Source organism: Heliangelus exortis, chromosome 19, assembly GCF_036169615.1.
Source record: "Heliangelus exortis chromosome 19, bHelExo1.hap1, whole genome shotgun sequence".
Taxonomy (NCBI): Eukaryota; Metazoa; Chordata; class Aves; order Apodiformes; family Trochilidae; genus Heliangelus; species Heliangelus exortis.
Genome location: NC_092440.1, coordinates 684737 through 699619, shown reverse-complemented (window position 1 = coordinate 699619; position 14883 = coordinate 684737). Strand labels below are relative to the sequence as shown.

Below are 14883 nucleotides of genomic sequence, written 5' to 3'. Positions count from 1 at the left end.
CTAGAAAACAGGGCTTTTAGGATTTTAAGCCTGGAGGCTACCTCCATAAGAACAAATGAGTGAGCAGCCAGACAATTAAACACCTCCATAACAGGTAAGACCACAAGAAGTATCACACATACAGAGCAGGTGATGACCAAAGAAGGGTAGAATGGTGATCAAATTGTTTTTCTTCACATGCAAGAACATCTCTAAGGAAATGTTTAAACCAATACAGCAACCCTGCCACAAATCCTCTCAGCAGGTTACACTGATTTTGCCCAAGGGAAAAGAAATAAACTTGGGCTGCAGAGATCTGAGCTTCACAGTGAGGTAATATGTCAAGTTTAAGCAAGCAAGGAAAAAAAATAGCCCAGGAAATCTTTCATCTCTACAAGTGAATGAAGTGAACATAAGGCTCAAAATATTTTATTTCTTAGCTTAAACCTGGAACCTGCTGCTGGTTAAGTTGAATATACATAAACAGGGAGTATCCTTGCAACAGCAGTGTTTTCACAGGCAAATGGGTTCAGAGGGATGCCAGCAAAAACCCGTTCAAAAACACCAGAGTGAAATGAAGTTCTCCTGTGCCCCAGTGCAGGAAAGAAACACAATCTCTGATTTTGGTCTGTGGAACAGTCTGTGACTTCCTGAGAGCTGCCAAGCAAATACTGTGCTACAGCACTCTAAGTCCAATAAGAACTTTAATGATAAGGACTCTGGATTTACTCGTTACCTTGTTCTTTTTCAGAGGATCTTTCTCAGCACCAAGTTTGCATTTTTTATTGCCAGTGAAGCTGTACTTGATATCACCATCTTCAAAAGTGTAAGGGTCACTAGCATCTCCCAGGCCTTCTCCAGGTTGTTGTATTACAGGCAGGGGGTCAAGATAGTTCAGTGGCTGCACTGGTTTCTGCTCTTCCAAAATTTTGAACCTTTTATTAGGTTGTGCTAAGAGCCTGAAAGTAAAAAACAAAAAAGCAAACAAAGGCATAATGAAACAAATGTACCTTTTACAGCAAAGAAAAATAACTCCTAAGATCTGTAGCTGAAACACACCCATGCCTCACCCATCCTCCTCCTTGATCCAGCAGAAATTATATTTCTTCTTCAAGCAAATGATGAACTTGCCTACATATAGTATTAAACATCTTAATAAAATAGTATTAAGAATGTCTGCTTTGGAACAAAGAAAAAGAATTAGTCTTGCCACTATGTAAATCAGAACACTCTGCAGTGCACATAGCCTTTTCAGCAGAGCAAACTCCATTCTAATTACCAAAATCAGTGTTGTCAGAACTCAAAAATTCTTCCTCAATTCATTTTAGCTTATACATTTTCATTAACTACTCAGTTTTGTATTTCTTTTCTATGCATTGTCAGAATGCAAAAAGAATTTCTACACCAGCCTAAAATCAATTCAAATTCTAATGTGAAAGTTACAAATAAATAAATAAATCTTTACACAAAAGAAAATCCATGTTTAAATATAAAGAGACAACTGAAATACATTAAGGTTTAGGCAGTTCATGTTCTTCACTGAAGAAGACTCTATGTTAACAGTTTAATTTTCTAAAGGAACATTAACTGGAGATGAGCACTTGCTCTTTTCTCTGCACTGACCAGGGAGACTGTGAGGGTTTTCAGCTTCAATTCTACAGAGACTGAGGTTAACAGCAAAGCTTCTATCAGTTTCAAAGATCTGACAGGGAGTTTACAAAAAAGTGGTATTATTCCATAATACAGTATCAGCTACTGCTGACAGAAAGCATGGTACACTGCAATTTGAAGCCCACACAATTGGACAAACCACACTGAAGTGTTTTTACAGTGCCATAAACAGATTTTCACTCAAACCCAAGCATTTATATAGCTGGAAAGCTGCATGACTAAACAAAGATTTTTTTTTTAAAGATAAAAAGACATGAAGGTTAATAAAGCTCTCAGATTTGCTGAAATTACTGCAAAAAGATTTATCAGTTCTTATAATACCCAACAGAAAGCCAGGTATGAAAAAAACAAGGCACACCACAACATGACATTGCCATTTAAGTATTCAATATTATCTCCAGCACACATCATCTTTGATGTTCCAGTTTCAACTGGACACAGTTTGGTCATGCTCATCAGGAAATAACTAACATCAGACTTGTATCAGTCTGCACTCTCACCTTTTCAGTGCAGTGCTGTCAGAGTGTGTTTCCATCTTGGCATCGTATCTCTCACAGGGAAGATCTGGTGGCCTGAACTCTGGATCATCACTTGATGGGACACTGTAGGTCCTCCACATGTCCAGTGCCTCGTTGTTCTGGATGATGCCACAGTACAATGCTGTCTCACTGACCTCTGCCATCAGAGGTAACCTCTGTCCAACAAGGACTGTCCTATCATCTAAGCTGGGCAGGGGCTGCAGCTCCAGCCCGCTGCCGTAGAGTGCTGGGTTCACAGGTACAGAAGGTGGGTCCAGATTCTCTGCTTCCTGACCTCTTGGCTGGGGGCTAAGTGTGGGAGGCAGAGGGGAAGTGGGGGAACGGGGTGAATCCATAGGATTCATATTAATTTGCTTGCTTGGATTTCTAGCAGGAATAGAGAGCGGCTTCTCGTATTTCCTGGAACTGGGGACTTCTAAAGAGGGATCCATTCCTGCTAACCCCAGTTTCTGCCCTGACGTGTCCTGCTCCATGCATAGCTCTTCAGTCACAGAGGGCCGATGGTGAAATGGCATCATGGGCCTTTTTTGCAGTTTCTCTCCTTTTTCCTGCCTCTCTGTTGTTTTGTGCTTTGAGGAGGCAGGAGGTGGCAGTGCTGCAGAGGCTGCGGGTCCCACGCTGAACCCGGGCTGGCTGAGCGCTGGGGGACGGCTGGAGCCAGCAGCACCACGCTGCTTGAGAACCTTGTGCCTGAAAGCAGAAACAAGGCACTGCATGGTTTATTTGCTTATCTCACCTCATGGCAAAAAGAAAAAAAACCAAAACCAACACACCAAACCCAAAGAACAGCCCTGAGAAATCCTGTGTCTATTCCTGATCTTTTTAACAGATTTTGGCCCAGGTCACTCAAGACAGCTCAGCTGCAGGTTCTCTGACCTACAAACTGGGAAATGACAGTCTCCAGAAAACAGCATTCAGAGGAGAGAATTAATGTTTATAAAAGCTGAGTACTGCTCAGACGGAAGGTAGACAGCAAAAACGTCCACCCTGATGTTGTTTTCATTGCCCTAAAGAAAGGGAACCCTCAAATGAAATGCCTGCTGTTCAAGTACATCACTACTCCTGCACACTCCCGTGCATCTGTTACAAAAGATACAGACTGCAATTGTTCAGTTCCATTCACAGATGCAAAATACTGCAGGATGCTTCCATGGCAGTTTCCTCCTCTGTATCAGATAGGGAAAAATAAATACAGCTGTAGCTAAAAGCAAAACCAAAACAAAAGCAACTAATTATCAATGAAAAAGCATCAATAAATATTTTAAAGCATTCAAGCTTATTACTGGCTTAATATTTCAATATGGCTTTCCTCAGTTTACCTCCCTTTGAGAATGGGAAGCACAGGACTGGATGTCTGTGTTTCAGGTACTGTTAAACAGTATTTTCAGCACTTAGCTGATGGTCCCCAAGGATGTTACAACAGGGACATAAACCTCTGTCCACAGTTTTGTTGTCCTTTTTTGTTGTTTGGGTTTTTTTGTTTAGTTTGCTGGGTTTTTTAAGCAAAGCACAAACTGAAAGATGCATTATGTATTATGAAATTTTGTATTATGTATTCTATGTATTATGAAAGTGAAAATGCCATTTCAAAATAAACCATATTTGTATTTTTGCTTATAAAGACCAATATTTAGGACATCATTTCAAAACATATAGTATGCTTTTTAGTCAGAAGCTGTATTATGGCAACTGAAGTGGCCTATTAGATTAAGGAAATCCAATTCTGCTTTTATGACTTAGCTATGAGAACATTCAGGTTCTGTAGCACACAGCAGCCTTACAGTGGTACAAACACATCTTTTTCCTGTAGCCATCCATGTTGTGTGGCATTGTCCTGGCTTGCTTTGTGGGCTTTGCTGTTATCAGGACACACTGCAAATTCCCTGCCACAGCAGATGGTCTCTGGCTGCAATCACCCATAACGTGGAGCTAATGCCCCAGTAACTGAAGATTTGCCTTAAGCATCTTCCTGGAACATTTCACTGACTTCATTCTCCATCAGTCGCCGCGTTTTAACTGACCGCAGAAAATTGTTTTAGACATTCTGATCTCCAACAGAATAACTTGGGTCTGAGAAGATCTCATTTGATGCTGAGTTCTAGACAGCTCTTTAGGACTCCATACATGTCTTGACATTTACACTCACATTTATACAATGCATAGAATAGGCACAGGAATGATTAAAACAATATATATGTGACAGCTTCTGCAGCTATACAGAAAAATTTATTGCCTTCATTTTAAGAAAAATGTTTTAATTTCCTAATTGCTGTGTTTACTAACTCCAGCATGATGTAATCATCACTGAAGGTGTTAAGTAAAATTGCAAATGCAGCTGAAACTCAGGTTTCCACTCTCCACTGCTGACTCCCCATGCCTTCCCGGTGAGGCTGGACCCCCGTTTTCTGTAGGAAACACTTGGCAACCTGATGAAACCTCTTTCTGTTCCACATTCTTGTGTATTTACATTTAAGCAGCAAATAATCAGGGGTAGAGGAGCAAGGCTGTAGAAGAGTAATGCTTTCACTCTGGATACAGCACAGAGTCTCTCCATGCTAAACACTCTGCCCTCTGTATGATGTACAATTCCTCACACCCCTTTCTCTCTTCTTCTAAATGCACAAAGAACTGGCCTCGTGAGAGGTCAAACACAAGAAGCACAAGGACACAATCTTGCTTCATTCAGTTTTGACAATGGACACTTCTAATCAACAGCCCTTCAGAGATTATGAGAATGCTACATTCCTAGATTTCTCTGTACAGCCAAATCTACACAGAAAGCTCTGAGGAGACTGCTAGATTGCTGTGGCAGGCAACTCATTTAAGGATTTGGTTAGTAACAGAATTACTATGTTGTCTATTAACAACAGTATTTTCTGCACTGCTGTTAAAAATAAAAAAAACCCAAACAGTTATGTCTCGACCAGACAAAGAGCAGAGAAGTCAGGCTGAATCACTGGCAGCTGTGTTATTACTTTGGCAAAGACCCTTATTTGTAACTGGGGGGTGGGGTGGGAGAGGGGGATAGGCAGAAAAAAATACCAAAGGGATTAGCATAGCATGATCAGGATTTCTGTTTGATTGTACAAATTACTTTTACATCTGTGCATACTTAAGGAATAACTTCTTTAGGTCATAAAAACATCTTGACCCATCTTACAAGTCGATGGTGACCTTAGGAATTAAAAAAGTTCAGTACAAGTCATTTCACTGGAAACTAATTTTTTATAGCCCTGTAACATCTCTCTGATAATTTTAAGAATGTTAATCAGAAATTTGGTTTGCCTTTTCCTGAGTGAGCAGCAATGGAACTTTATGCATTCATCAGAGATGACAGATAACTTAATAAACTCTTCAAGTGTTTGTGTAAGTGAGCTGTGATTGTGAGCTGTGATTTCTTTTAATCAGCTGACAGTGAATGGCCATGCTGCAATGCTTTTATATTCTCTTGGGTGTTTTCTGGTGTCTGATGAGTGATGACAGATTAACTAGAGGTATATGAAGTAAAGTGATTCTTTGGGATATTTTTCCTCTTCCTTCAAACAGGGACAGTAGCATAATCCCTCAATCAGGATGCCCTGTAACCTGGGCACTGTACGTCTCACAACTCCAAACTTTAAAGCTCCCATCTCTGAAAAGCCTGAAGGATGAGTTCATTACAAACAAGAAATGTTTGAGTGATTCTTGCCCTCATTCTCTAGTCTAGGATCATTTTTCCACTCAAGCTGACTACTGCAAGTGACAATGATAAGAGCTACATATTAATCACCTCAATATGAGTGATGATCAGAGCTTTGATAGTAGTTTCCTCTTCTTTCAGCTAAAACATCTCCCTTTTTCTAAGTGTACCTGTGTCTGAATTAAACAGGGCTCTTCCAGTATGCTAAGTGCTTACTCTCTTCAAAGCTCACCTGGAACAAGAACAAGTGGCTCTTTGGACTGGATCCACAAAATCCCAAGTAACAGTATTGTTAGGAACTTCCTCTTCCAAACTTGCAGCTGTAATTTGATTCCTCCTGAAGAAGAGAAGCTAATTTTAGTAGTTGGCATCTTTTGAAAAACAAAATTTAAAAAATCCATAGACATAATTTCACATATGCTCCCCTCAAATTATTTCCTTCTACTTCACCTTTGAAGCAGAATTCTGTGTTTGACTGTAGTTCCCTCTACTACTCCTTACAACCTAAGAGTTTTAGTTGTGTGGGAGGATGGTACCAGCCCTAAACCAGATAGCTCTGTCTTGAGTCTGAGCAACAGGAAAGCAATTCAAACTGAATCCAGAAATTCTTCTGATAGATCCAACAAAGAACTTGCATGGCAACAGTGAAAAATGCAGAGTTCAGGGCACACATGCCATAAATGTATACAAAATCTCCAGTAATAATGACACATTATGTCATTAACATGAATTTACCATATCCTTGTCAAGTAGAATTTTAGTGCAACACATGTAATGCTGTGCAAATATTACCCTTGGAGTTCTAAATATCAATTATGTATGGTTTGTTCTTCAGTCACCCAACTTTCAGTCTACTAACTACAACTGGAGTCAGCAACTGAAATCAATAAATCTGAGAGCATCCAGCTGAAGGCACATCTTACAGATTGTAACCTCACAGACTGTCATAATTAAGATACTGCAAATAGAATGTTAATTGTTAGGGGGTTTTAGCTGAACACAGTAGCAATTTCTTTCAATATAATGCTGTTCTGCATCATTAGCTTTGATGGATAGCGAAAGAATTCAGTCAGGAGTAACATCTAATGCAAAACCTCTAGAATTTTATCTATTGTTTGTTATTAATAAAGAAAACCACCAGGACTGCTGACTTACTTGGACTGTGACCTGTTGAGGATGCATTCCTTCCAGACACGGTGAACCATATGATTGTGAAATTTTGGAGTAATCTTGCCTGATTTCTTTGGACTGTGTACACTGACTGTCCCCTCCTGCACAGCAGAGTGGCTGCTACTGCTCTGAGAGCACCCACTTTCCCCTGCAATACAAAATCAGCATTAATGTTACAGCTGTTCTTAATGCTCACATTTGATACATTTTCCTGAGAAGACTTTCCCTCTCCCAAGGCTGCTGACTACACACAGATGTTCACATTCCCTAGAAAAGCCTGAAAGCATCATTACAAAAGACTGACTGAACATCAAATTTAAAATCACTGTTTCAAAGCAACACTTTTGGGGTAACAGAGATGGCACTGGGTTATACCAGGCAGGTGTGCACACAGTGGTGTGAGTACTGCACCCTGTGTCAGGTAATACACTGCTGCTACAGCCCCCAGCAGCCTTGCTCTGCATCACTAACAGTGCAGAGAGCTTTGTGCAAATATCCTAGGTGTTAAACTTTTACAGTGTTCCATGAGTTGCTTTAAAGATTTTTAAATTTGGTTTATTACAATAATGGATGGTTCTAAAAGAGTCTATTAAAAAAAAAGGTAATCTTTACAGACTGCATTAAAGCAAGATTCAGTTCTTTATCCTCTGTGAGGAAACAAATGGATTAATGTGATGCTGGTTTTTTTACAATATGCTTGACTTGAAATACCAGAATCAACTTGCTTTGGTAACATCTTGCAGTTGAGATGGATATGACTAGAGAAATCATTCAACAGATGATCATTAGTATATACCAGTAAGATAATACCTGAGGTTTCTGTAATAATGCATGATTATCAAAGAGATAACAAATAAAGATATTACTTCAGCATGTTAACAGCCTGCAAACTGATTTATATTCAGCACTTTATTTCCTTCTGTCTGTGATGCAGAAACCTCACCAGCTCCTGCAGAAGCAGATGTTTCTTTTTCAGCTCTGAGATATGGTTTTGTTTTAGAGGAGCTGAAATCTGCCACAGCCATCTTTTCAAACACAAAACAGTAGAGGGAGCCTTAGGTTCACTTGGCCTGGTGACTGAGCACCAGGGGATGGAAAAGAAAGTAAGGATATGCTGCATTTTAACAAGGTCAAATCAGTGTACAGAACACTTTGTCCTCCTGCCTGACGCAATTTAAGAAGACTCAAGAATGAAATGCTGAAAGGTCTCACTGCTATACATCACTGTGCTAACGAGGTAATTCTGAGTTCTGCAAGATGACTTTCAAAATAAAACTTTTTAAAATTGTGCACAAGCTGCCTAGCTTTGATTCTTCATGCTTGTATTATTTTTTCCTCCAGCTCAAACTTCCAATTCTCTTTTTGTAAAGAATTCTAAAAAAGAGGGAGTAAAACCCAGAAATCCCTAGACATGCTGAGGCTTGTGGCACTAAGCTTTATTTCACTGGCTTTCAAATGTTCTACCACATCCTGAACTTGACAGATGATTAAAAAAACCAAAAAAACCAGATCAAAACTTCACTCAGCAAATCTGTCCTCCTTTGGGAGGTGGGGAGAGGCAAAGAATGCATGTATATAAACAAACAATAAGCACACATACATATTGCACAGGTGAACAGCAGGACAGTTAAAACTGCCAGAGAAAAAATTAAAAGTATGACAGAAAAAGGATAAGAGGTATGAGAAGATAACCAAGAAGAGCTTTCAAGTTACATTTGAGCACATTAACTACTGTTCTCCAAAGTTCTGTAATATTTTGTATTACTCAGTGCAGCAATAAACTGCAAACATGAAACAGATCTTTGCAGCAAGTGAAAACATTTTCCTCTCACACTGACACTTTTATCTATGAAAACCATTGACAAAACACTGGAACACACATGAGTAATTGTCACATAATGCTGTAACTATTGGAGAACACAGCCAGCCACTCACCAGGAGTCACTTGACCATCCCCATGGTGCACTCCTGCTACTACACATGTAAAATGCCATTCCTTGGTTTCAGTAGCAGTTTGTTCATTACATAGTTAAGATGCAATCATAGAAAATACACTTGAAAGAGACTGGAAGAGATCTTAGCCCATGTGCTGCCCCAAAGCTGGATCAACATATTTGACTAATCTGTTACTTCAAAATAAACCATTAACTACCCCAGCAACAACCTACCCACCTCTGATAATGGATATTTAGTAGCTTCCTACCGGCCAATTTGTTCTATCACTTTGTATCCTTCCTCAAAAAAAAAAGTTTTCCTCATGTCTAACTTAGTTTTGGTTTTGCCCCTTCAGGCTCATTACAGCTTGGTTACAGAGAAATGAGCACTCTTTTTCTTCTTTTGTGTCTCTGAAGGCTGGTACTCTGTCTCTCCTTCAAACTTCTCTTCTCTAGACTAAACAATCTCAATTCCTTGCATGTTCTCCTGTATATCCTGTTTCCAAAACCTGTAATCATTTTCATAGCACTTTCCTGGACTACCTCTGATCTGTCCACATCTTTAAGTATTCAAAACTGGGCATGGTACTACAGCCACGTTTTTTGTCCAGTCTGGAGCACAACTGTAGGTATTATTCATGTGCCTCAGACTAATCCAGTTTATGTATCCCACTTACTGACTGTGAACTGCATGACATGTTTTTCCAATCCATTTCTCTGATTTTCCAAGGTCTTTTAAAATGGTGTGTGATATAATAGAAGGGAATATTTTCATTATTTGCTGGAGAGGCACCCCCCTGATACAATTTCATATTGCCCTGAAACAACAGCAGAGATCAAACAGAAACTGTGACTGATAGACTGGACAATATGGATGCCTTTTAGATACTAAGAGTTTACTAATATAACAATATCCTTGTGATATTGCACAAGTTTAGCAGGGATTTGAAAAACTTAAAAATGCAAAAGCACATTAAAATCTGCATCAATACTTCAATAGAGATTGCTACTTGTAAGTCATCTGTCTTCATTATTAATAAACTTTTTAACTGTTTTTCTTGAAAAACAGTATTCAAAGTGCATTTAAATCTCATGTTCTGTATTTTTAGCAGTAAATATTGAATATATTGATTGTCCTAATACACGGGCAGGGCTCATGGAGAAGTGACTCCAACCACCTACTTCTGTGGCAATGAAGCTAATTATAATTAATTTTCTTTGGCTTTGCATAAAGATTGATCCTCTTGTTGTGATAGAACTCTCTAGGGAAAGGCACCTTAGACCTCAGTGAGGTTGTAACAAGGAATCTTTAACCCCATATGGCTGCACAGTCTCCCTGAAACTTGTTTCATGTCTTCAGAAGTTCTGGTGCTCTGTGAAATATGGTAAGCACTGATCAGCAAGTAAAAAAAAAAAAGTACAAGTTCAACCAGAAAGTTGTGCTGTAGTGAGCAGTTTCTTGAGATCCTCCTAATGTGACTCAAGTCAGAGAGCCTTCTGTGACCTGAGAACTCAGTTCCAGGTAAGTCATTTGCAAAGCAGAAAACATGCCAGTGCTTGTGAAATTATTATTAATAAAGGTTATAAGGAGAGGCTGAGAAAGCTGGGGGAGGAATCTTATCAATGTGTACAAATATTCAACTGGGGGACTGGGGAGGATATAACCAGTGGTATCCAGTGATGGGGCAAGAGGGGATGGGCATAAACTGAAATATAGGCAGTGCCATTTAAACTTAAGAAAACTTTTTACTGTGAAGGTGGTCAGTCACTGGAACAGGTCCTTGGAGATACTCAAAACCTCCCAAGCAACCTCTCTATCTGACACTGCTTTGAGCAGAAGGCTTGGATCAGACCATCTCCAGAGGTCCCTTCCCACCTGCACCATCTTGTAATTCTGTTAGCAATTGGCAAGAGCTATATTCTCTTGTATGTTCACTGTTCTCTTGCACCACAATGAATCAGCCTCCTCCTCCTCCCATCCCAACACAAGAAAGCAAACACTGGCAAAATCTGTCTAAAAGACAGAGAGAACTGAGTCCCAGGTATTCACACCAGAGCACAAAGATAATGCAGTTGTAGAAAATGGGAACTTAATGAATTTCCAAAGTTTTGTTTAAAGATATGTCCTCTTCAAGAGTGTTTAAAGCACTGGCTTTCAGTCCTCATGGACCTACAAAAGATATCCTCTCCTAACCTTCAGTCTCTAATCTCCTGTCTCACCATAAGCTATGAAAAGCTGAAGGACTGCCTCCAGTCTCCAAGGTTTACTGCTTACCCATAACAGCCTGCTCTGGAGAAGTGGGGGGAGTGAGTGGCATCCCACAGGTACTGGCAGGATCTTTCATGCTTCCAAGCCCCTGCTGTCCCACATTTATATGGCCTCCAGTATTGGCAGCATTCTGTGACATGGGAATGTCACTCTGGGAGATGAGAACAAAGGCTGAAGGATATACCATCCTTACACCACCTACACAGAAATGGAAAAAACAGAAGTCTTTAATGTACAGCTACTGACTTGTTTTCAGTGTCAATTCAACACAACTTATCTGAAACACAAAGAGCTAAGGAATTCACACACTAATATACATCTAGCCTTCTATAACCAGTACAGAGCTGAAACAAGTAGCCTGATACTCAGAATAATAGCATGTGGGATACAGGGAGTACAGAAGCTTGAGGCAAGATAACTAGTCAGATGTTACAGTGTCAAGAGAGCTACAAGAGAAGATAAGAAAATTATAATAGCTGTTTCTGATTAATTAGATTTTCTTTTTTAAATTACGTGGAGGAAAAGAAGCCTTCAGGCAGAATACTGAAACTTACCAACAATGACTTCAACTGCCACAGGGAAATCGTTGTCATATCCCAACTCTTCTTCCTCTTTCATCCCTTCTTTTTTCTTCAGCACCATGGGGTAAAAATACTGCCACTCCTCCATCAGTTTACGAGTTGCTGGGTCTGACATCTTGTATGACTGCCCCGTGAGTGTACCATTTAAACCATAAGGACTCACCAGAACTGCAAAGCAAGAAACAACAGTCCCTGCAGTACATACATTTCTGCCACCCAGCAGGCAGGCTCTGCCTCCCCAGCTTGAGGCCCATTCACACACTGCTCTGAGCACCTGTCCTCAGGGGAAAGCTACTGCAGAATCAGGTAAAGGGGTGCATTTCAAGTTATGTTACACTCTGCTAGCTTCCTGAGAGAAGCATGGATCTTTTTGCAGTTTAGTTTGACAATTCCCACAATGAATTACTCAGAGTGCTGAAACAGCACTTGCTATGGCAAGGGGGTGACCATACATGGAAGTAATAAAGGACTGATATCCAACAATAGGGTTTTTACCAGGAACATCTGGTATTGGAGACTTGTCAGCATTGAAAAGGACAGAGTGAATACAGGAACAAACAATTTTACTTGAGAGCAACGACTATAGTTCACTTAAATAAAACCCTCTATGACTTGTCTAAGCCTCTCTCAAAACTTTACATTTGGCAACAAAATGATTTTCAATAAAGTTTCTATAAATTAACATCTCTACAAATGCTCTTTTTATAGCCTCTGTGTGTTTCCTTACTGTATGTTTCATTTTATAAAGATTTCTTTCTTTAACTGCTTTGAAATTATAATTTCAGACTGTAGAAAAGGCAGTATAACTCAGTGATTCAAAATATTCCTACTTTTTTTTGACGTAGAGCATTGCACCAAAATTGTATCATGAATTTAATAAGCCATTGACTTAATTCTGTAATTCTTATACTGGCAAATAAGTAGTCACCAAAAACTGAAGATTTTCCTTGTTTCTGATCCATTGTCATGTATATGAATCAAACACACTCATGCCTTTTTATAAAAAGAAATAAAAATAGTTGACAATGGAAAGATGGTTTTACTATTTGTACTCATGTAACACTGAAGTTACAGATTTGAGCCCACTGACCTATACAGCATGTAAGAAAACCAAATCAGTGTACTCACTTTCCTAAATATTAAGTCTTCTTCAACAACAATTATTTTTCTTTTACACACTATATGCAGGTGGCTTTAGAAACCATCTTAATGAACAGAAGTCCAAACATTTTCCCTTACATCCATGACTTCCTGAAGAGCAATTTAACCTATCTGAAGAGTTATTTAATCTTACTTCACCCCCGAAGACAGCACCAAGAGGAGCCCAGTCCCTGCCATGCAGAATTCCAAAGCCAGCTCACTTACCCTGGAAGGGGGAGGGTGAGGACTGAGCCATCTGGATGTGCTCCTCATTGATCAGGTAGATGGGCTGGTGCTGAGCAATCTCCACACTGGTGCACACATTGCTTTCCCCATGGAGAAAGAACGTGAAGGCACAGGACAAATGTTCACTGGAGGAGAGGGAGAGAAATGAGGAACAGGTTTATTAACATGTTAATGAACCCACAGGAGGCAGTGATTCCAAACTCCTCTGTTTTGTCACTTGTGGCTACAGAATACAGGTTCACTGACTGATTGATGACAACATCAAATAAAATAACAAGTCACTGGACAACTATTTGACAATGTTGGCAACTATCTCAAAGCTGTCTTCCTCCTTGTTTCAGTTAATAAGATCCTGACAGACCAAGAGGATTTTAACCAGGATTCAAGAAGTCAAAATCGAGGTCTTCAGAAATTCTTCAAAATTCAGTCTGCAAGAGGTTCTTGTTGAAAAGGAATAAAAAAAGGAAAAGATGTTTTTTCTAACACCTCAGAAAAGCGTCCATTAAAGAAAATAAAAGCACGTGAATATTACAAAAGTTGACAAAGGTCTCAGGTGAACCATGGATTTGCCACTTACAACTAAACTTCATTTGAAATAATTGGTATTTAAAATGTTCCCACTTTAGTTTGCACATGGAATGACCTCCCCTCATACCTATTTGCTTAAATACTCCTTGCCACAGAGCCACAAGAAAACAAAACAGATTTCATGCTTTTTATCACCATTTTAATCAACTAAAAATTTGCAGAGCTGAAGCAGTAATTATGCAGTAATTTTTCTGTCGATTACAATAGCTGCACATAGCTCTTTAGTTGTTGGCTTTGGCACTGGGCCAGCCATAATGTAACCAGGATTTTAAAGATAGCTGTTAACTACCTTCACCAAAAAGAAATAACACAGGCAACTACAGCAGTCTCACTTCACTATGTAAATCAGCCAACTGCCTTACTCCTGCAGCTATTTTTGAACAAAGCACTGATGGTCCGGAGTAAGAAAACTGCTTTAGTCTCACTTAATCTCTGAATGATTCCATGTATCACCTAGAACAGCTTTTTGTTCTGTACTACAAGTTATTTTTCTGCAATCCTGAAATAAGAGCACAAAAAACTTAAAGGAAACGGTCAGCTAAGAAAAAAAATGCAGAGAAAAGGCTACTTCAATGACAGAGAGCAACTTGAATGCCTTGGTGCTACCATCACGCATTGAAATGTAATTTGTACCAATCCTTTAATCCCATGGAATAAAAGGTTTCACTAGATTTCCATTTTCACAATGAAAAAAAAATTTCATTATCATCAAGTGTTGCACAAGTAAATGTATTCTTATTTTACTTGGGAGGGGACAGGACATGGGATAAAATGGGTCAGAGATTCCAAGTATTTTTATCCAGCTATATTGCCAAAAAAATAGTAAGAAAGCAATTCATGTAAAAAACAAAACAACAACAAAAAACCAACAACAACAAAAAAACAACCGAAAAAGACACCCAAAAGCCCCACAACAAAACACCAAAACAAACCACATAAAAAACCCCTAACAACAAAACTCCAAACAAACAAGAACTGATTTTTGCACATAAAGGAAACATAAAAAGAAAAGTGAAGCCCAACTATTTAATCAAAACCTATTAGTTTCCTTACACAGGGTGACATCCCTGAGAATAAAAAAGATCTT

General features: G+C 39.2%; 1 protein-coding gene across 2 annotated transcripts in view; it reads right to left on the bottom strand.

Annotated features, from left to right (window-relative positions):
• The window catches only part of MED13L (mediator complex subunit 13L), a 176639-nt gene that overhangs the window by 36360 nt on the left and 125396 nt on the right, over positions 1–14883 (bottom strand). For both annotated transcript variants that reach the window (XM_071762972.1, XM_071762974.1), the window contains exons 5-11: positions 13188–13333; positions 11796–11990; positions 11248–11439; positions 7024–7186; positions 6101–6205; positions 2151–2879; positions 716–938 (exon numbers count right to left, since the gene is read on the bottom strand). In XM_071762972.1, coding sequence (XP_071619073.1) covers positions 716–938; positions 2151–2879; positions 6101–6205; positions 7024–7186; positions 11248–11439; positions 11796–11990; positions 13188–13333 — 1753 coding nt within the window. The remainder of the gene's footprint in view (positions 1–715; positions 939–2150; positions 2880–6100; positions 6206–7023; positions 7187–11247; positions 11440–11795; positions 11991–13187; positions 13334–14883) is intronic.